The 22,654-nt window shown below is 41.2% G+C and overlaps 4 protein-coding genes across 5 annotated transcripts in view; 2 read left to right on the forward strand and 2 right to left on the reverse strand.

Annotated features, from left to right (window-relative positions):
- crlf1a (cytokine receptor-like factor 1a) overlaps positions 1–2,288 on the forward strand; it is a 21,026-nt gene extending 18,738 nt beyond the window's left edge. For both annotated transcript variants that reach the window (XM_083792105.1, XM_083792104.1), the window contains exon 9: positions 363–2,288. In XM_083792105.1, coding sequence (XP_083648231.1) covers positions 363–379 — 17 coding nt within the window. In that variant the 3' untranslated portion in view covers positions 380–2,288. The remainder of the gene's footprint in view (positions 1–362) is intronic.
- Positions 2,289–3,694: 1,406 nt separating this feature from the next.
- On the forward strand, positions 3,695–7,466 carry odf3l2a (outer dense fiber of sperm tails 3-like 2a; the record flags this gene model as incomplete). Its single annotated transcript, XM_083792139.1, has 6 exons — positions 3,695–3,758; positions 3,807–3,901; positions 5,590–5,700; positions 5,804–5,917; positions 6,473–6,614; positions 7,121–7,466. The coding sequence occupies exons 2-6, from the start codon at positions 3,853–3,855 to the stop codon at positions 7,464–7,466; spliced, it is 762 nt and encodes a 253-aa protein (XP_083648265.1). The 5' UTR covers positions 3,695–3,758; positions 3,807–3,852.
- A 2,280-nt stretch (positions 7,467–9,746) lies between these two features.
- Positions 9,747–13,286, reverse strand: ebi3 (Epstein-Barr virus induced 3). The gene is made up of 4 exons (XM_083792224.1): positions 13,203–13,286; positions 12,433–12,550; positions 11,967–12,130; positions 9,747–9,981 (listed from the first exon to the last, which is right to left on the reverse strand). Exons 2-4 carry the CDS (start codon positions 12,545–12,547, stop codon positions 9,829–9,831), a joined length of 432 nt encoding a protein of 143 aa, XP_083648350.1. The 5' UTR covers positions 12,548–12,550; positions 13,203–13,286; the 3' UTR covers positions 9,747–9,828.
- Positions 13,287–14,801: 1,515 nt separating this feature from the next.
- Positions 14,802–20,967, reverse strand: LOC310878054 (rab GTPase-activating protein 1-like). Its single transcript, XM_083792135.1, has 8 exons — positions 20,173–20,967; positions 18,989–19,057; positions 18,367–18,477; positions 17,279–17,383; positions 16,964–17,047; positions 16,551–16,622; positions 15,754–16,038; positions 14,802–15,635 (listed from the first exon to the last, which is right to left on the reverse strand). Exons 1-8 carry the CDS (start codon positions 20,281–20,283, stop codon positions 15,405–15,407), a joined length of 1,068 nt encoding a protein of 355 aa, XP_083648261.1. The 5' UTR covers positions 20,284–20,967; the 3' UTR covers positions 14,802–15,404.
- Between the last annotated feature and the right edge of the window lie 1,687 nt (positions 20,968–22,654).

A 22,654-nucleotide genomic window follows, 5' to 3' on the forward strand; every position in this document is an offset into this window, starting at 1 on the left:
CTGAATAGGACTTCAGAAGTCTGGTGTGTCCAACATAATCGTATATCCAAAATGTAGCATGGGCATGTATAATATATTAATTTCCGAATCTGAAAGGCTTAAAAGAGAACAGCATAAGCAAGCCCTCTCATCCAGACGGCAAGACAAAGGAAAACTCAGCTCATAACACTAACACACACACACACACACACACACACACACACACACACACACACACACACATACACACACACACACACACAGGTATGCACACGACAGGACACGTTCAAATATATATTATATACGCACACATACACTAAAGAAATCTCTTTTAAAGATGTTTGCGTGGCAATGATATCTAATATACTTTGTCTTTCGTTTAGGTACTCCAAGGGGATAAGTCATAGCACACACTACTTTATACAAGAAGTATCCAAATCAAGACAAGAGATGTGAGTGTAATGTGTGTGTTTGCCTGTGTGTGTGCGTGCGTATGTGTGTGTGAGAGAGAGAGAGAAAGAGAGAAAGAGCTTATTTTTGTTGGAGTGATTTACAAAGACTCTGGAAGGTCTTGAATATGGACTCTTCGTGGACATTTGAGGACACGCAAAGACAAACTAAGGGATTTTTTATGTTTTTGCTGTATGCGCCAATATGCACCTGTTTTAGACAATATGAGCACTATTTAACCTGACATGGTGCAATTGGTGTGGCTTGGGAATGTGTCCTGGACATCAAAGAATCATTGCACAGGAGAATAACACATGGACCGCTCTGCTTTCTTAGGAGCCGTTTTATCCAATGTTTTTCTTTAGTCTCCACCTGGTCCTCGTTGGAATGGAATAACCAATACCACAGATGTATTATTACATCAAGGCGTGCCTGTTGTCAGCGCGCATGACTCTGACATGTGTAAAGACCATGAAAGCAGCTTTTCAAGGCGAATAGGGTTAGACGCACAAGGTGCATTCTATAGAAGTGTTGGAGAGGTGTTCTAAAAGTGTCCTGGATGTTCTCCATGACTGTGTTCTTGACTCTGGAACCCCCGCCCACTCCACTCCACTCTGAAGACCTTGTGGTGACTGGTGACTCAAAACTAAGGGAATGGATCCAAAGCGCCATCTAGTGGTTATTTTATTGACTATTGAGGAGATGCTGCAGGCATCGACACCAATTTGAAGCTTTACCTTTCACTGTATTCTTGATCCCCCTAAAAAACATCTTAGCTGTATTTGTAATCTCAAACTTGATATATATGTCGAACACACAGCTGAGTGGTTGCTTAGCACCCCAGGATTTATTTGCTTTTGAGTAACAGTATGCGACTGATGAAATTATGTTGTTTGTGTAAGGAGACATTTCACTGCCTTTATTTTTGTACTGAACTGTACTGGCATATTTAAAAACAAAAATGTGTAAAGTTATGTTTTATTTCTAAGTTATGTTTAGTTAGTAAAAATGTAAATGACTGAAATGCTATTGACTGATGTTCTTTATAAAATGATCATTTCAAAAGATTGGAAATGTATTGACCACTGTGTACCGTGCACACTTTCCCATGTCCAGTGGACATGGGAAAAATAATTACGGTATGTCTGCATTCTTTATGAGGGATAGGGCATCGCATATGTCATGTATCTTCACATATCTCTGAGACTGTACCTCTTCTGTGAAATTCAGAGATATGAGCATCAACGTTTTAACTTGGTGTTTGATTTGGTGATAGTAATAATAACAAAAAAAAACGTTTAGCCGTACACTCGTAGCTGCCAATGCCAAATGTTTTATTGTGGTCACAGAGACAAGACCAACATTTTATACAGACAAGCTGCCTCCTTCCGAAAGCTTGTCTCTCCGAGTGTGCAGCTATATATTTGTTATTAGTGTTTATCCCGTTGGCTGGCACCTCACAAGGACCGGCGTTGCTGTGCCAAACAACATTGGACCCCAAACAACATTGTTTCAAAAGTGAAAACATCCCAGAGTAGAATGAATAAGTATAATGTGGGTAAACCATATTTTTTAAACAACAATTTACCTGCCAAAATGACATGACTTGTGTTAACAATAGGCATGTCACTTGCATCCACCCTTCAATTTCCCTGTTATTAACAGATTAAGGGTTAATGACTGCAAACCTGCTATTCCAGTATTGGATTTTAATTGGATTTTAATTGCAACAGTAGAAGACTTGACATCCCTGTGGAGCATGTGTACAGTATCTATGTAACATAATGTGCCATGCTGTATGTGTGTATACGATACAAGTTTCCCTGAAGGAGAATGAACATAAAATACTGTAACCCTCAGTCCTCCATTATTGACAATAATACCACGTATCTTTAGGTCAAGGATTCACTTGAAACAACAACATGCTTGTAATGGTTGTACAGTTGACAATGCTGTCATCAGAGACCTGAACATTTAGAAATGGCTTCATATTCACCCATCAGATTCTTCCATTTTGCTCAAATTGCAGTCTTCATCACCTCAAGACCCCTTATTCTGAGGTAATTTCTTTGACCTTTCCTGAAGATTAAAGACATAGTTACTGTCTATTGAAACATCCTTTTCCCTAGTAAGTCCCGAGTCGACACACCCCAAAATATGCACGTGGTATCACATCAGTGACTTACATCCTCAAACATGTCTTCTGCTACCCACTGCTTTCTCTCACTGGAGATGAAGGTAACCCAATCTGGTGAATGTGTTTACAGTCAGTGCTTGGCTGTGTATGAGTCTGTCCCCCGTTGATGACACAGCCCGAGTCCAGTTACTAAGGCGGTCACCATTCAGAGTCACTGTTGGTTAATATTTAACCAGCCAGGGTAATTTTGTTCTTGGTCAGGGTTCCACACACAAGGCTTTAGTTACCTCTCTCTTTAGGGATAGAATTAGGACAATGTGTAAGACCATCACAAATCTCCTTCCCTGGAAACCTCGCTGAAAGGTCATCCTCAGACCTTTAGGCCTACAATGTTTCAGGCAGACTGAGATTACTTGTAGACATCTACTACAGTATATGGAATATTTTACTAAAACTGCTATTATAACAGAAATGTTTAGATAAACAAAAAAATCATGGGAGGTTTTATTCTATCCAATTCATAGAGAAATCTCTCATGATTGTATTATCATGACGACAAAGCTCGGCTTGTCAAGAATCAAAACAGCATCACTTAAAGAGTGCAAGTTCTTTCATTGTTAATAATACGGCGTAGGCGATTGAATGACTAGTAGTTCTAGTTACAACATATCCACTGTAGTAACCCAAACCCAAAGCATTGGATGACAAATGAGTTAAATTACATGTAACACTTACATGATTAATGTTGCAGTGATCAGTTGAGAACATGAAGCAAGTGTTTTACATGCTGGACTCCCTGTTTCCCTCAATGAAAGCACCTCCTTTGTGTATCTTAACATTTTATCTTAATTCACTTTTGTGAAGAGTGAATTGTGTTGACCAACATTTTCCTCTCCGGTGTTAAAATCCCCCCACCAGAAGCAGCTCTTCTTTCTATGTCTTTGTGAGTCTCCAGAGGCCCCACTTATTTTCTTCAATCTCAATCTGTACCTTGTGATCAGCGGTGTGAAAACCTTTTGTCTTGTGGGGACCTTCAGAAGAGGAGGTGACGAGCGGACTCGGGCGTCACTGGGGCTTCGGAGGAGATAAGGTTTCCTTACCTTGTGATCATGTATAATTCAGCCCAGGAGATTGAGTTTTTTTTCTTCTTTTACTCTGGCGAGAGCTACACGGGAGGAGGAGGTGACCCAAAGTGACAGGAGCGAAGAGAGAAAGAAGAAAGAGGAGGATGTACCCAAAGTGACAGGAGCGAAGAGAGAAAGAAGAAAGAAATAGGCTGACAGGTTATGGAAGGGGTGGTCAAGAGACGTCCCATAATCTCTGGTAGAGAGAGAGGTTAGTTAAAGTAGCGTGTGTGTGTGTGTGTGTGTGTGTGTGTGTGTGTGTGTGTGTGTTTGTTTGTGTGTGTGTGTGTGTGTGTGTGTGTGTGCGTGCGTGCGTGCGTGCGTGCGTGCGTGTGAGTGCGTGCGTGCGTGCGTGCGTGTGTGTGTGTGTGTGTGTTGTGTGTGTGTGTGTGTGTGTGAGAGTGCGTGTGTGTGTGTGTGTGCGTGTGTGTGCGTGCGTGCGTGCGTGCGTGTGTGTGCGCATGCAGTATGTGTTTGGATACATCCACGTGCATATGATTGCGTTATTATGTCTTGGCTCTAAACAACCGTGCAGTAGTGTTTCACAACCTGTTTGAAAGTTCCACTTTGTTTAGAATCCAGTTCCAATCAAATAGGATTAGAAGGTTATTATGCATAACCATAGAAAACACATAAGGAAACACAACCATGTGGAAGTCATTACTGGATAAACAGTAGGGCCAAGGGATGATGTGATGTGTGCACATTACTTCCTGGAAATTAATGTATTCCAATCGTCCAGACTAGCACGCCCAATCATAATTGGGATTGCTGTCCTTGACATTGTTGATTTTGTTGTTTGTTTGTTTGTTTGGTTTAGGATTGAGCAATTGAGTCTTTGCAATTATTATATGGAGCATGTTTTCTTACCCCTGTGTATATATATATAGGCCTATATCAGTGGTTTTCAATCAGTGGTCCGCTAAATGATGGAGAGTTGGTAACCAAATAGACCCCTATAGATTTAACTCTTGAGTTAAATTATTGTTAAACACCTACATTACTTCATTTACAAGACGTCTACACAATTCTTCAATGTAGAAGAATTGTTATTTTGATCAACATTTGCCAAAATAATGGAATTGTAGACTAAATCTTATCCAATGACAACAAAATATTTTTTAGTTTTGGGTCTGAGAGGCTAAATGTCATAATGGTGGTCCGTCCCTCAAATGCAGAATAAACTAGAACTGCACTCTGTCGAGTGCATACTTGCTTGTTGCACACTAGTAGGCCATAATTGGCCAACTAGTGCGCAAGCAGAGCGCGCAAGTCCTATGATATGGTCATTTGTGGTCGTTTGGTCCCAGCAAAGCAGGCATATACTATATAGGCATATACTATATATAGTATATATATAGTATATAGGCATATACTATATACGTATACATATATACTATATAGAGTGTGTAGTTGTAAGTTGATTAGCGGTATACTGTGGTTACTTTGCGCCAAAAACCGTGACAGCTGTCCCGCCATTTGATGTTTATGCAAGAAAACAGCAAATCTGTGCCTGGTTTGCTGGGACCAAACGACCACAAATGACCATATTTCTTACGTCATCATTAAGAGCTAGTCATACATATACACACCACGTACTCTGGTCCCAGCAGATCAGGCATAATTTGCTATTTTATACGTATGACTAGCTCTAAATGATGACGTAAGAAATATGGTAATTTGTGGTCATTTGGTCCCAGCAAAACAGGCACAGATTTGATGTTTTTCTGCATAAACATCGAATGGTGGGACAGCTGTCACGGCGGAAGAGACCGGGCGAAAACATTACTTGCGCGCTCTGCTTGCGCAAGTAATAATGGACCTTGATATGAAAAGGGTTGAAAACCACTGATATATATAATCCCTCATTTTGGTTGTTGGTCCTCCTGATTGTTATAGGTCCAGGCCCCGGTCGCTATGGCCTGCCACCAACTGTAGGCTACATCAACCATGATGTCACCAAACCCAGTAGCCCTGCCTACACCTTCCACACTCGCATGAGCAGTGCCAGTGAGTTAAATCTATTATTTTAAACCCACTGAATATATTCACATAGTGACGATGTAACCAAAATGGACCCGGCGTAAGGTATCTAACACTCTGTGTTCTACAGTGGTCTCTGTGGACTCCAGCCCAGGGCCTCGGTACCATGTTGGTGGAAATGTGACCCGGTTTGGCCGCGTGCAAACCCCGTCCTACTCCATACAAGGCAGGGGGAAGCGGGCAGGTGAGAGCCATGTGTGGACTCGGAAAGACTGCAGTCAATTACTATGTTCTCTAGAGCCCAACCGATGCCAGATTTCCTTTGGGTCCAATGCCGTATCTGAATCTGAAAACGGTGTGCTGAGGCACACTGGTGTCAATTCCAACAACATATTATTATTGCAATACAACTAACAGTTATGAATATTTTTTTATTTAATATATTGGTACTTTGTGTATACATATTTCCCAATACATACAGATTTGTATTTATTTATGTTAGCCGATAATACATGCCCAAAACAGGAACACTAAGTATTATGAAACTAGTATTGGCTGCATAATTGCAGTCAAAAATCACCCCCAGACAGTGAAACAATGCTGTGAAATTTGATTTCTCTGAGAAAGGTTGAGATTGTGTTTGGCCGTATGAGAGGAGAGGGGAGGAATCAGAGGAGAGGAGAGCAGCATAAAGATGGCATAAAGAATAAAGAATAAAGATGGCAAAGAAAACACAAAACAAAAAGCATCCACATTCTCCAGCTAATAATGATATGCATGTGTGTGCTTCTTTGTGAAGCGGATCAGTTTCAGACTCCGGGGCCGGGGGCTTACAGTCCAGAGAAGGCCCCACCTCTCAACGCTCACCGCAGACCACCCTCCTACACCATGAGCACCCGCACTCGATATCGTGCTGTGGATGCTGTACCTGCACCCAACAGGTAGTGTGTGTGTGTGTGTGTGTGTGTGTGTGTGTGTGTGTGTGTGTGTGTGTGTGTGTGTGTGTGTGTGTGTGTGTGTGTGTGTGTGTGTGTGTGTGTGTGTGTGTGTGTGTGTGTGTGCAGCTGCATGATAAACTCAATTTACACAAAGATGAGAAAAATATTGAAATAAATGATTTGAGACAAAATTTGAGACAAAATGAAGGGGGGGGGGGAGAGACAGAGAGAGAGAGAGAGAGAGAGAGGATATAGTCAGATCTGTTGCAGTACATAGACTAAGAAGACAATACCCTGTAATATAGTCAGTGATCAGAGGATAATAATCTCTTCGGCTACAGCCACACTTTAGAAACACTAAGACTTCTGTACTGTAATGACTAAATATGCTTTGCTTATCAAAAACTTAAAGGAGAAGTCCCCCAAGTTGCGGAAGAACAAAGCTCTTCCAAAATCACCCGAGACAATTTAAAATCCACTTGCCCCTCCCATCCACCACCCGCTATCAGGTACAGCCTCCCCAGCGTGCTTGGCCCGAAGGTTCCAAATAAGCCGTCCAGCGCCTGCTACAGCATCTCGGCCCGGAGGAGTTTCGGGGGGCCGTCTGAGGACCTGGCAGGGACCCCTGGACCGGGCCAATACAACAGCACCGAACCCGACGTCTTCCTCCATCGCCAGCCTTCCTTCTCCATGCAGGGCCGAACCAAGAGGCCCAGTTACACCCCACGCATCCCCGGACCTGGAACCCACAGCCCGGAGAAGGTCCACTTGCACCTCCCCAAGGCGCCCTCCTTCACCCTGGGCATACGCCACACTGAGTTTGTCACTCCACTGGTGGTGGATTTCATCGACTGACAATGTGTACACACCGCGCGCGCATGCGCACACACACACACACACACACACACACACACACACAAACAGTGGGTCGGGTCACAGCGTTTATTTATGGGTTGCGTGTCTAAATTTGATTTAAAAAGGTTTAAACAAAATAAAAAATCACAACTTTTCATCAATTTAAAGAAGTTCCGACATTTTATAATGTTATTTATATTTCATAAATAAAACCAGAAGATAAAAATATAAAAATATATCCATAAATATATTATAAAAAATAAAAACGTTTAAGAAGTTTGTAAAAATAGAAGATCTACAATCTCACAACGCAGCACGAAGTAACTCGTTGTGAGCTTGTAGATCCACTATCTTCACTAGTTTGGATCCCAGGCAAACATCTCTCTTTTGGGTCTACAAAGTTTTGGAACCACTGTCTCAGTGTACAAATGATTCATAAGGGTTATTTGGTTACATAGAGTCTCTGAGTTACAAATGGATAAACTAACGTGAACCACTTAAACACCATTATACTACTAGTACTCCATGGCCCCCTCCTTTTCCCTCTACACCAGATCTCTTTACCAATAATAGCAGTTCTACGGTACAAGCTCACAATGCGTCACAATGGCAGCTTGTAGATCTTTTATTTTTCCTAAATGTTCACCTATTATTCTATTTCCCAGAATATGGACATGTGGTTAATGTATATTTAATGTATGGATATAGAAAGTCTGGCTTTGGTCATAAAAGTCGTATTTAATTTTTTCACATTATTGAAGACTAGAGTGGTGAACGTTGGGCAATGGCCTACTTGGAACGATGCATGTTGGAAATGCATGCCCCATCCAGTTATTATGTCTGTGTCCCTTTTATGCCCATATATGGAGTTCTTTGTCAGGCATGCCCAAATATAGAGTCTATGTGTGATGTCAGAACAGGCCAGCTCTATATATGGAGATATAGGGGTGATCAGGCCCAGAGCCCGGGCAGAGGCTTTTGTGGTGGTTCTGGACAACCGGCTATCCGACGGACTCGACACCGGGCACTGCACTCACTGTGGGGGTGTGGAACGCGTGTATCGAATTTGAAGTCAGTGGGGCGAACGGTTCTCTTGTTATGTGGATTACAGACGTACACTACACATGCATGTATATAATACAGTACGTACGTACAGTCTAGAGACTTGGTGCATTTATAGATAGATACACAACACAAGTAAATAGACCGTCCGGCGGTCTGAACAGTATTATGAAGAAATATAACGTGATCATAATGATAGAATGTATGCAAATAATGCATGTTTTTCACTTTGTCATTAGTGCATTGAAAATAACAAACCATCCACGGAAAACAGTTGCTCACTTTCGCCAGTGCATGGTGGACAGTAACAATGTACTTACATTTTTCAAGTATACACACTTTACTTTACTTTTTGGAACTATTCGTCCACTATTATTTAAAAGATAATTACAATTTATGGAGGTTGTTGTTACTCATTACTTTTAAGTTGCATTTTCTTATTTTTCTAAAATGGGATTTGCCACAGAATTCTCTCCTGTCACCACTAGAGGCCTGTTCACCTCGTTTGAGTGGACAGTACTATAGAAGTAATAAATAAAAGATTGGTTTCTGTATGCTGACGTTTTGTTTTTTTCACTTAATTTTTATTGATGAAAAGACAACAAAAAAAGACAATACAATAAAAGAAAGAGGAGAAAAACAAAAACAAGGCTGCATTATTCATATATATTACAAGATACATTCATTGAAATCCTCATACATTATCACAAGGCTGAAAGAAGAGATCCCACTTTTCCCACTTTTTATAGAACTTATCCTCTTGTAGTCTGTAAGTATAAATGTTAGTTTTTCCATAACATACAGTTCCTCAGTAATGTCCTAGATCCTGACACTTTTAATAGCATTTCACTGGGCTTTGTGGATCTGCAAGCAAGTCAGTGGTTTCACCAAGTTACCACATTCTGTAACTGCATTGTGAAAACAATCGATCTAAAAATATTAAAATATATATTTCTTTACTTTTGAATACTTGAGTATTTTAAAAGCAAATACTTTCAGTATCTGTAACTCAAGTACAATTCTTACTAAGCAACTTTCACTTAGTATTGAGTAATATTTAACCAGGAGTATACTTATGGCTCATATAACTCAATAATGGTGTAGTGTAGTGTACTTTTACACCACACATTGCTAGTTTAAAACACAAGTCTCTAGGGCAGCAGCTCTCAAGGTGGGGTCCAGGGACCCTCAGGATTCCTTGAGGGGGTTCCAAATGGACCCCCCTTACCCTGAGAATGATACGAAAGAGTTTTTCATTCATACTCTCAGAGTTATGGGGGTCCATGGGAGAACCACTTCTCTACTCCTGCTTTGGTATGGTGACTTTAACAGCTTTGCTCCAACTGCTGCACTCTCCCAGGCCCAGCAGCTCCATGGAACACACCTGGACCATGTAGGTCCTGTCTGTGCTCAGTCCTTTCAGCTCCACCCTGCTATTCTCATATGGTCCCAGCTGTGGAGGACAGAAAACAAAAAAACCTTCAATAACAATCACAGTAATTCTGCTAAATCTTTTAATTTACACATAGAATTGATTCCCACATTGCAAACACAGTAATACTTTAAATGCATCAATACATCGATGGACATCTTCTTTAATGACAAAATGCATATGCATAATCATAGCCTATTTGTACTTTTAAGGATAAAAGACAATATCCATTGTCCTGTCTGTGTGCGTGTGTGCGTGTGTGCATGCGTGCGTGCGTGCAAACATATCAGAGTGCCACATAACAAACAACCCCCCTCCTTCTTTAAATTGTCACAGGCATCCTTATCCATGTGTTTCTCTAGTTGTAATTAACTTGTTTTTCAGAACATTTTCATCACATCTTAAGACATCTCTGAGCATGTCTGGGTACAATAAAGTGTTATATATAATCCTTGCAACAGTTGGCTGATGGCTAAGGGCCGATTCATACTCCTATTTTACCGCTGTTTCAGCGCTGTAGTGCCGAAATGATTTCGGCTCGTCAGAAGCCGATTGTTTTTCAGTAGCACATTTTTTCAGTAGCACCGAAGAGCCGACTTTAGGACGGTACCCCCCCACCCCCCCAAACCTCAAATGACGTCACATTGTAGGCTCTACAGAGCCGAACCGACTTTTATTCGGCTCTAAAATAAGAGTATGAATCGGCCCTATGGCTTCCAAAAAAATGATAAAAATCCAAGGATGCACTTTTGTTTTTTTAATTCACCTGCAGCAGGCCCCGGACAAAATTACTTAATACAAAAAATACAAAATAAGACTGGACAAAAGACCCTTGGCTAGTGTGCTCTGCTTGTTAGCCCAGGCCAAAACAGAGCAAACGTTCCAGCCTCCAATATATAGCAAGTGGACCATACCAAAACACAATTAGTAATTGGTCATTCAGTCAACTAAAAATACAGCATTATCTACTTACACTATTACAACGTTTTACAAAACAAATTCCAAATACATATTTCAAGTGCCAATAAAATCACTCACCATATTATTAAAATTAGCTGTGTTGTAAGTAACCCATGAAACAAACACCCCTCCTCCTCCACAGTACTTGGCACCTTCCAATCAACATAATTGATAGCACTAACAATAAATTCATGTTTCTGACTCAATAAAGTAATAGAAAACCCCAATAAATTCAACTTCTTCACACATGTTTCTTTGTGGTGTTTTTGTCAGAAGTAGCCTACTGTATGTAAAGAAGCATGCAACACAAACACTACTAGTACTAAACATATATATATATACTTCCCAGCCTCCCAGCCAGACGCCAGTTTGATGCTGTTGCTTTTGGAAGCAGGTAGCTGTGTAGTGTGTGCAAGCTAAGTTCCTAATTAGTCTACTGTGTATAGGGCACAGGCAGTGACAATCCTAATCATTTAATAATATTGTATAAAATGCTTAATGGGTTATGTTTTTCAAATAGACTTTGCTCTGCTTTAGGTGTTACCAGTTTTAGTTCTGCTTTATTTTTAATTAATATTATTCACAATTAGTTTTTGTTTAGTTTTCAAGTTTATTCTATTTTATTAATATGTCTATATGTAGGCCTACATCAGTGTGTCAAAAAGTCACATACACTCTCAGTACAGGTCTTGTATTGTTACTTAATATTGGTGGAGATGTATTGATAGTTCACTTTGATCTGGTGGTCCTCAGGCCTACTTGAGGATTCTCTTTATTTTTCTATTATAATCATAGTCAACAAACTAACACAAATAATAATTAATTATAGTTATATTAGTTAAACTCTTAGTTTCAATTCAGCTTCACTTTTTGTTTTTTTCTTGACGTTTTCTAAAATGGTTTGAGTCATTATTTTAGTTTTTGTTTAATTTGAATTAACCACATTAACTTTGCTTTAGTAGTAACTAAGAGTAACTCTTGAGCATGAGCAAATCGCACCAAATGGACCCCATTTAGTTCACAGTGCATATTGGATATAGTCTTACTTGAACAGTGCGTTTGGTGCTCCTGGTTTCCCACTGGTACTGAATCTGGTATTTTAAGGGGAAGATATCAAGGTTGGACCAAGTGGGGGGAGGGGCCCATTCCACTAACAACTTCTTGAAACCCAGAGGGGAAACCCGCATGTCCACTGGAGGGTCTGGTTTCACTGCAAACACACAGAGAAACAGAGGGAGGAAGTGAGAGAGAGGAAAGAGAGAGAGAGAGAGAGAGAGAGAGAGAGAGAGAGACATACACAGATGAAACAAAACCAATGTTACCATTGTCCTATAACTAGCACTGTAGCACAATATTGTTTCAAAAAATACACTGTATGTTTGTATTATCTGAACTAAATTACAATATACTTCACTTCACAGAGAGTATGTCCCCTATCCTACTATATCTGCATAAAGAAGGAGTATTACTATTATGAATAGGCTAGCTACATAATGGAACTCTGGATCTCACCAATATCCTCCAACATAAAGCTTGTGAAGTTGGAACTGCTTCCCAGAGAGTTCACGGCTGTGACGTTGATGATGTAGTCGGTGAGAAGCTTCAGATCCTCCAGGTGGCAGTTCATTACCTGCAGGACATGCAGTGGGATGGGCAAACAATGATGATACACTGACTCCAGACCCAACTCTATCATTGGACTTGAAATATTCACATTTTATTTAGCCACCTTTTTCTCCCAATTTAAGAGTAGGCCAATGAATTCCTCCAAACACACATTTTCAGTGTTATCACTGCTGTTGTGCCCTACTTGCTCATCTGCCCCCACCGGGAGGACGCAGTGCCTTCGTCCAACTCCTCCCAACCAACAATCCCTGCTGTGCTGACAGGTGCCGCACTAGGAGGGCCACCATGCAGCTATAGGGCAAGAACCCTCCACATTTCTGTCGCCTATATTATACTATTGCACCCTAATGGCACAGTGAGGTGCCCCAACCGGGAGGATGTAGCTGCTCCTACCTACTGAAAAATATTAAACCTGCATTGTAGAATAAAGTGAATGTGTCATAATATATCACCCATGAGGAATTTTCAATTTCATTAAGATGATTTGACTTGAAATGCTGTGTGGTGTACCATGCAAGACCTCTGAGGCACAGCGCATTTTTACAAGTAGGATAATGAAAGTCCAGATAATAACAGTCAATATAGCAGCTTTCAAAAGGGAAATGTGAATTGTTTCTATAAGGACACTTAACATCATAAATAATCTTGTATCCTACCTGGCCAGATGAGGATGTAGAATTTGAGTTCAGTGCAGAGGATGAGGAGCCATTTGGGGTGAAGTTGCACTGCTTGGTGACTGATGGTCTATGTCTTTCACTGACATACGCATACCAACAGACGCACGTGCGCACGTGCACACACACACACACACACACACACACACACACACACACACAGTATAGTTTTGTTAATTTTGTACACTGAATTTTCATTTTGTACAATTTGTACGTACAGTATAGCCTACTGTAAGTAAGATTCTATACTTAGTAAACTGGACATGAGTGGCCTGTGTTCCTTTCTTATTTCCCTCTATACCAAGTTTCCTTCCAGAAAATCGCTCACAACAGCGAGTCACAAAGAGACGCATCGTGAGCTTATAGATTCGCTTTTTTATGCGAATGTTCCCCCCAGAATAGGGATGCTATATAGGGTTCAAGTGGTTATAATAAAACAGGTTAATGCTGTACACTGACCTAAGTAACTTCACTATTGCTGTTTTCTGTTGAAGGTTTACCTATAGGTGATGATGTAATGTGTTGGAACAACTTGCTGAGGCTCAACCAAGGAACAGAGAGTCTGGTTGGGATAGGCAGAGCACCGGCAATGGACTTCAGGTGTGGATGGAGGCACTGATGGCAAAAGACAATACATGTAAGTAGACCATTTTAAATGTCAACAGTTTGAATTAGTGGTGCTTATTGATAACTGGCATAATACTAAATAAATGTATAATAATAATAATAATAATAATAATAATAATAACAACTATTATAATAATAATTATTCTTATTCTTATTATAATAATTATTATTATTAAAGTGGCAGGCATATACTGTATAATGTAGATTGATAAACATCTAGACAGAGCTACATGCTTATTTTATTCTCTTTAATTATTTTAAAATGTCTTGTCAGTAAATTGATAAAAGAAACATTGCACAAACAGCAGGGAAATCGTTTATAGTTTATTTGTAGTTAGTTATACTCACTCCTTGGTGCTATAGTTGACTTCAGTAAATCCAGTCCTTTGCTGCCAAGGACACAGCTGAGGAGAGTCACAATGACATAAACACTGACACAGCCTTTCACAACCATCCTTTGTGTGTTAAAATAGCTGCAATCAAACTTGTCTTGGAGTCGCACTTTGTTTGTACAGCCAACCTCTTGTGCAAGACAAACTCTGCTCAGAGCAATAAGGCCTTGTTCTTCGATAATCTATTCTGTTTTCTTTTGTTCTGTTCTACTCTGTTTCTCTTGTTTCTGCTCTCTTCTCTTCTATTCCACACTGTGCTTTGTCCTGTTCACTGGTCTGTTCTCATTCTATTGTGCTATATTCTATTCTCTATGTCAAAGTGCAGAGATAGTGATCTCCGCTTACTGACTGCTCTGCAGACTGAAAAGTGCAATGGTTAACCTCCACTTAAAGAGCAACACTCGTCAGAGTGAAAGAGGAACATAGTGTATATTGAGTATTACAGGAAATCCACTCAAGAAGAACCCACACATTATTCCCAAAATCTCATCATACTGTAAGTGACATGCAGAAACTTGAATTCCCCTGTTTTCTTTGTTATAAAATAAGATTTTCCACATCATTTAAAAATCCATCATCGGGCAGGGTGCCCATTTATTTCCCATGAAATTGTACATACATTACAAGACATTATATACATTAATAGACTCAACCACAGAGCATTTGGTGTCACAGAAAAACTGCAAGGTCTATTTCATCAACAGTTAACAGTTAAAGAGTGGTGACAATGGCGAACCTCAAAACCTAGCACCTGGTTTCAATACATCTATCAGCTTTACTTAGTTATTCCCACTGTGTGACTGCCATCTAGTGCACAAGATAAACAGTAACCCGTACTGCATAAAATACATCCAGTACAGCCCTCTTGCAACACAGCCCCAATCAATTTATGGCTTCCAGAACAGAAACCAACTACGTTTTCGAGTTTCTCCTTGTTGAGACAGACAAGGAAAAAGGTCCTTTGTTTCCATTTAGTTTTACTTTATTTTGTATAAGACACATAGACAGAAAGGGGATGACAGATAGACATACAATACAGGTCTCCAGCTAAAATCCAGTCGTGATTATAGTGTACAGTCAATGCTAGTCTAACCAATATGCAACTGCAGGTGCAACGTGACCCTCATTTATTTATTTTGGCCTGAGTGAACTCCACTTGTTGGTCTCAGAGGTCTTCGCGGCCCTCTCTATGAGCCCACAACAGTTTTTTTGAGCGCCAACCAGTGAGGGGGGCACTTTGGACAGCCCAGGGGTCCATGGGGCCTCCTTCTCTGGGCACATGAATGCTCTGTAGGCCCCCACTTGCTGTCCGCAGGGAGGTTAGGGTCTTGCTGAGCCAGCTGTTCTTCGCTGCCTGGAGATCACTGGTCAGAACGCCTCTCTGGTGCTCCAGTTCCTATATACACAGGTACATGTGAAAAGAAGCAAAGAACACTTGTGTGAGCGTGTGTGCTTGCTTGCGCGTGCATGCGTGCGTGCGTGCGTGCGTGTGTGCGTGTATGTGATGTTCTGACCTGGATTTTGCACTTGGCCTCCACCACCTGGACTTTGGTCTGGGCCAGCTCCTGCTCCAGCTCTCTGACCTGGGCTCTGACTGACTCCATCTCCTCGTCCCTCCTCTGTTCCTCCCCGCTCTGTTCTGCCTCTATGGAACTGACCTGCTCTCCACCCTGACCAGGTTCAGTGGCCCCAGAAGCATCTGACGGTGCTGTGTGAGAGGACTCGCCCTCCTTACCCGCGTCGGAATGGTCGATTGACTCTAAAATGCACCTGCAGTGGGAGCATGACATCACTGTGCTCTGAGGGTGAGAATGATAAAGAAGAGGAAAGACAAATAAGGGGAGGCAACAAGACATGAGATAGAGTTATAGTGATATACAGTACTAACACCCTACAGCAATGAGTACTATCACAGTATAGAGCTTTTGACCAAAGAAAATCACCAAGCTTTTAAGATAATTTTTTTAAGAACCAGGATAAAATTGACAAGTTGACAAGCATTGACAAACTTGACATAGCGAATGTTCTGGACACTTTATTTGATACAGTGTTGTTATCCATAGACATTGCACTCGGAAATCAGCTCTACAAATTTGTTTACAAACATTCTCAACCGATCTGAGTCAAGAAAGGGAAAATTAATAGGGGAACACCACAGGGTGAGTAATGGCTGATATACTTGGCCACGTCATGAAAATAACAGATTTCCATCTGAAAAACATGACACATCGTCTATTTTCAGCAAGCCACACAATTATACATCAAATTTATAAATCAGTCGTACGAGTGTGACCAGTAAGTGTTCTCTCACCCTGAGTGTGTCCATCTCCTGTCTGTGAGTTGCCTGCTGCCTCTCTAGACGGCTAGTCAGCTGAGAGCAAATCTGGAAGAATGAACATCTCACTTTTAACAACTTATACCTTTATACAGAGTGTTGCTTTGTGAGCTTGCAGATCGGCTATTTTTGGCATTCCCCCCAGAATAGGGATGCTGGGGTTCAAGTGGAAGGAATTACTGATACTGATAGGGAGATTCATTTATAAATCCTGTTATATAACAAATCAACAAGGCGAAGAATAACAGAAATGGTGTCTGTATTGTTCATATGTATACTATACCTATATTAGTTTTAGCTTTTGTTAGGCATTCAAGTAGCCTAAATAATGTTTTACCTGTTGAAGTCACATCAAGAACAAGAGTGTGTCTTATGATCAAGCCATGTACCTGTTTGTAGTCTGTGATGATGCCATTTGACCTCTTAATCTCCTGTCCAGCTTTCTCCAACTCCCTCCGAAATACCTCCTTCAACTTCTCACAGGAAAGAATAGAATAACCGATTAACTGAATTTAGATACCCATACATAGTAAGTATATGCGAACATCTCTGTTCGTCTTGCTACGCAAAACAAACCTTTCTTAGAGTTGCATAAAGAATCCTGCTATTGCTTCTATTTGGTCCTTTGTTCATGGAATTTCATAGTGATCCTGTTATTAATTCAAATAGGGAATGGGAATGAAAAACTCAGATATTGTTTTTACCATTGCTGCTTCCTCGTCTTTCCCTCTCTTCTCCTCCTCTGTGGCCCGTAGCCGACGGCTGGTCTGTAGAAGTTCTTTGGTGAGCTCATCCACCTTGTCCTCTGCCTGTGTCAACACACCATGCATGTAGATCAGGAGGTATATTGACTTTTTCAGGTTAATGTCTTTGGGGGAATTAGGCCCCTAGCTGAAACAGTACTTAAGCCCTAACCACACCAAAGGGTAAAGATGGTTTTAGCGTTGTCCCTGCGGTGTGATATGTCTTGTTGCACGTGTCGTTGACCCACGTTGACCCTAGTGATTCAACGCATGGAACTCAATGGCCCAAACCACACCAAAGGGTCACGACGGGTTTAGCGTTAATTCCTTGCAACCGTTTGGACCCAAGGAGTTGCATGGTGACCCTTTGGTGTGGTTAGGGCTTTAGAGGGTGTGATACTAAAACCTTCCACTGAAAGTAATAGAATGGAATGCCTAACCCTCACTGCCTGCCTCACAGAAGTACAGATATGGATGCAAAATAAAATTCTCATAGCAATAAATCCCCAACTCCCTCACTCCCTCACCCGCTCTACCAAAGACCTTTCACTCAATATCGATGACTCCACTGTCACACTCATACCTTCCACCCATGTCCGCGACCTCCTCAAACGCCATGTCATGTCCCCTCCCACTCCCTCAGGTCTGGTGATGCCAACCTATTTGAGGTCCCCAGGACCGACCAAGTACCGTACCTGCTTGCTTTCGCTGCCCCACCCACTAGACTAATGCACTACCCAATACTCTCAGAGAAGCCCCTGCCCCCCAAACCTTCAAAAAACACTCTCAAAACCCAGCTAACACCACACCCCCCTTTCTGATCTTTTCTTGTTTGTGCCGGTTTGAGGTTGCAAGCCTGTCTTACATTTGAAAACCTATACCTAAAAGTATACTGTACATCCATTGTTTGGGTGCCGAAATTTAAGTTAGTTCGGCGAACAGTATTGTGGTATTTGAAATCTTGACACGCAGCATTCTATTTATTTCTAAGCAGATTTTACAATAGTATTCTCTGTCTGTTTGACATGTTGAGCAGTATTTAAAAGTACCTCATCCAAAGCGTTCTTCAAGGCAATCTTGCCAGCGACTAATCTGTGGGCCAGGTTGTCATTCTCCTGTTCCAGACGCAGACTGGCCTGCTGCAGCTGGTGGTTCTCTCTCTATGGGACACAAAACACAGTCAGATTGTGCAGAACTTGACACAGCAGAACACAATATGACAGCATAGACAAGAAAAGCTCAGGACAGCCGTATCTTAAAAGGTACGGAACTGCCTAGACTTGAGACCACCTATTACCTAAGAAAAGATTTCCAGCAAGGGGAGCGAGAGAGAATGTGAGAGTGTGAGACACTTGCAAATGTGTTGAGTCAAATATCTTTGAAGGAAAGGTTAAAAAAGAATCACGTCTGAGATAAGGAGAACCGCACAAATGTAGAGATAGAGGCCGACAAGATCGAATGATTTTCAAAAACCGAGATGCGCACTATAAAATAAACTCTGGTAGGTGCTAGTAGATCATTTAAACACTTTTACACATGTGTTCCACAGTATTTTAGAGAAACTGAATGTAAATTTGTATTCTCGTCCCCTAGAATTAAACATGTAGTATTTTTTAAAGGGAAATGTATTATAGCATAGCCTACTATATATTATTCGCTATATTTTCTAACCTGGTATCTATCGTCCTCTTGCAGCTGTTGAAACTGTCTCTCCTTGAGTTTAGGCTTCTTAGAGGGAACCTGAGGAGAGAGGGAGAGTCAAGGCCAATCAGTTACAGTAATATCAACAGATGTCATGTTTGACTAAGCTAAAGAGAGTTATCTAATCCAAACAGAGATGGAGCCAGATAGAGTCTGAGTGAAAGAAAAAAAATCAAGCACAGACCCAAACAGATCAAGATAGGGATAAGAAAAGTTAAAATAGGAATAGGAAGGAATGCTATTTTTCCAAATGAGAAAGAATGCTAGTTTCTTGAAAAGTATACCAGTTCTTGATTCCAAAATATCTGACCTCCATTCTGTATTTCCTTCTTGTCTGCAATTTCAAACCTATCTATACATGGGAATCTGTTTTGCCTTGCTTGTCATGTCTGTTTATGCTCATGGCCTTCAGTGCAAGTCACTATTGTTATACTGCTAGCATTGTTTCTGATTGAAGCAGTCAATGCTAGGGTCATATGATCCTACATTCAAGTTGAGCCTCAAATTATATTTTGCCTGTAATGTGATGGCCATATTGCCCCAAGTTGAATAATATGTTGTAGTAGTCATTGCTTAGCTATTGATAATAGCAGCACATTGCAAACTGCATGTGGATAGTAGCCTACTTTCTTTTACTCCCTTTAAAGAATACTGACTATTTTAAAGTTCTGAACTAGTTTCCAGAGCCTAAGGGAGTAAAAAGGTTTTATAACTGTCTGAGAAATAGGCTATCAGTGTCAGTATCTATTTTATTACTATATTCTTTGTCTGTGCACCAAGTTCCTGCCATTCATTGTACTTGGAAAATTAAAGCCTCGCTATGTAACCTTTTTAATGAATAAAATGTCAATTTGTCCAATTTATTTTGTCTCCCTGCTTCTCCCCTTCTTTTGAGACATTTAGATAGTTTTAAAGGTCATGTCTCACCTGACACAAATTTTGACCTGATTGTCAAGATTGTCAAGACAAAGAATTCAGCACTTGGGCTGTTGGGCAGCACTTGGGCAGGTATTTTAACTAAATTGTTTGCTTCTGGGGGTACCTTGAACAAAATATTTTGAGATAGTGGTCCATGGACAAATACATATGATTTTGTTTTGGGGGTCCTTTTGTAGAATTGGCCAGGTCCAAATGGGTTAAGTGGTTAATCTTACTGTGGATTTGGGCCGAGATTCTGCCACGAGACAAGCCAGGATCTCCTCCTCATTCATCTGGTCCACTACATGGGCATCATACGCCATCATGATTGACACTTCCTCCATCATCCTGCCCAACTATTAAAGGGTCCCAGGGGTTGACACACACACACACACACACACACACACACACACACACACACACACACGCACACGCACACGCACACGCACACACACACACACACACACACACACACACACACACACACACACACACACACACACACTGACACAGCCTACGGTGCTAATTGTTTAAGTCCTCACAGGTGAATTCCAGTCAGCGTGGATTCTCAGAAGCCCTGCCTTTGTAACATGCAAAGGCAGTTTAACTCCAGGAAGTGTACAGCAGCACTTGATAGGATAACTGGTTTGACTGTGGAGTGAGAATTAACCATGAAGTCTGTACTGTAGGTCCCAGATGAGCTCCGAGATTAATCTGTCACTCGCACCAAGTTCACTCCTGTGGACCGGTGGCTTTCATCAGAGGCAGAAACTGAATTCAGACAAATGCAGCAGCAGTTTCCCGTGTTCCTATATTTAGACTGTAAACCGGAAATCCAGGAGCGTGCCAGTAAATCAGGATAGAGGGATAAAGTCCAGATCTCCAGACGCAGGGAAACTCCTTTGAGACTGTGTAGTTATAGTCCAAAGGTATGAGGTGCAGACGTATAGCGTACTCCAAGAGATAAGTCTGTGGCCAAATGAAAAGCTTACATTTACAGGTAGCAGGTCAGACTAAAGTACATGCACAGTACACACACTGGCAAGTGTGTCTTGCAGGTGCTTTTTGAGATCTATATATACTGCTGGATGTGACAGAGACACACCCATTGCTGTGCTTCTCTTTCTTATTCTGTCACCTTATTCCCTCTTCTATTGTCCTAGTGTCATTCTCGTTCTCTCACACACACACACACACACACACACACACACACACACACACACACACACACACACACACACACACACACACACACACACACACACACACACACACACACCCAGAGATACAGGTTCTAGAGGTCTGACGTAGGTAGTTCTTTGCAGGTTATAAACGTGTGGTATTTCACCTCAGGGTGTTGCCGTCCCTGAGACTCGTTACAGTATTCTCGCTATTGTTCCTGATGGCCTTGGCTGAGTTGTTAGACAGGAGTTGAAACTGGTCCAGCAGGTACGGCTGGACCAGGAATACCATGACATGAATACAGAATACCAAAGACAGATGACAGGGCAGAGTGAGGCTGGGTATGTTCAAAACGATTAATTAAGGGAAACTTTGACAGGAAAAGACTCGCTCACCGTATAGAAAAAGAAGTAAAACTCCTTAGACTGAGACTTTTATTTTATTTTATCATGCTCTGTGCTCATGGTGCTCTGTGCTCATGGTGCAATTAAAAAGCAAACGTTTCGGTCCTCAGACCTTCGTCAGTGCTATGGTTTTTCACAGACAAAGAACTTACTCTTAAAGAGCTCCAAAACAATACAGCTCAGGTGCTGAGAATTACTAATTGGTGACATCACCTGATTGTGGGCGTGGACATTACAGAAAGGATATACAAAATCACAGTTATATAGGAATATGTTGACAGACTTATACAATCACTTTTTGAATATAACTTTTTACTTTATAGGTAGCACTGGATGGAGATATCTTCATTCAAGCCACCTGGATTGACAGACTTTAAATAAAAAATCCATCTAGATTCAGTTTGGAGGAGTTTAGTGTCTAAATCACCCCCTCTTCTAGATTTCTTAATTTGATCAATGACTGTGTAAAACAGATCTGCTATGGAGTGACCGGCTTCCATGAAGTGTCTGGCGACAGGAGATTTGATGTCCTTGCGTCTGATGGCACTCATGTGTTCTATGATGCGTGTGCGGACTGCCCTAGATGTTTTGCCCACGTACTGTAGATTACATTTACATGTTATCATGTAGACTACATTAGAGGAACTACAATTCACAAATTGTCTGATAGTGTATTGTTTGTTAGTAACTGCACTTGTAAATGTGTTCGTTTTGTCTCTGATGCTTTGAGATCTATAATGAGAGAAAAGAGGAGGGTCAGTAAACACTTTAGCACCTTCAGGGTCAGCTGACAAAACATGCCAGTGTTTCTCTAAAACGATTACTTTTCAGGAAATTTAGCTACGTCACGTGGTGATGCGTTGTGAGCTTGTAGCTTGGCTATTTCTGTTCTGCCCTGTCACATCAAACTCCTCTCATAGCACTGTGTGATAGGGATGTCATGGTGCTGGCCATTGTGTCTCCATGGTACTGGTCATTGTGTCTCCATATCATGGTCAGTATCATGGTCAGTTGCATGGTCAGTATCATATCATATCAGTATCATGGTCAGTTGCATGGTCAGTATCATATCATATCAGTATCATGGTCAGTTGCATGGTCAGTATCATATCAGTATCATGGTCAGTTGCAT

This window comes from Protomyctophum parallelum (genome assembly GCF_964188405.1).
Source record: "Protomyctophum parallelum genome assembly, chromosome: 20".
NCBI lineage: Eukaryota > Metazoa > Chordata > Actinopteri > Myctophiformes > Myctophidae > Protomyctophum > Protomyctophum parallelum.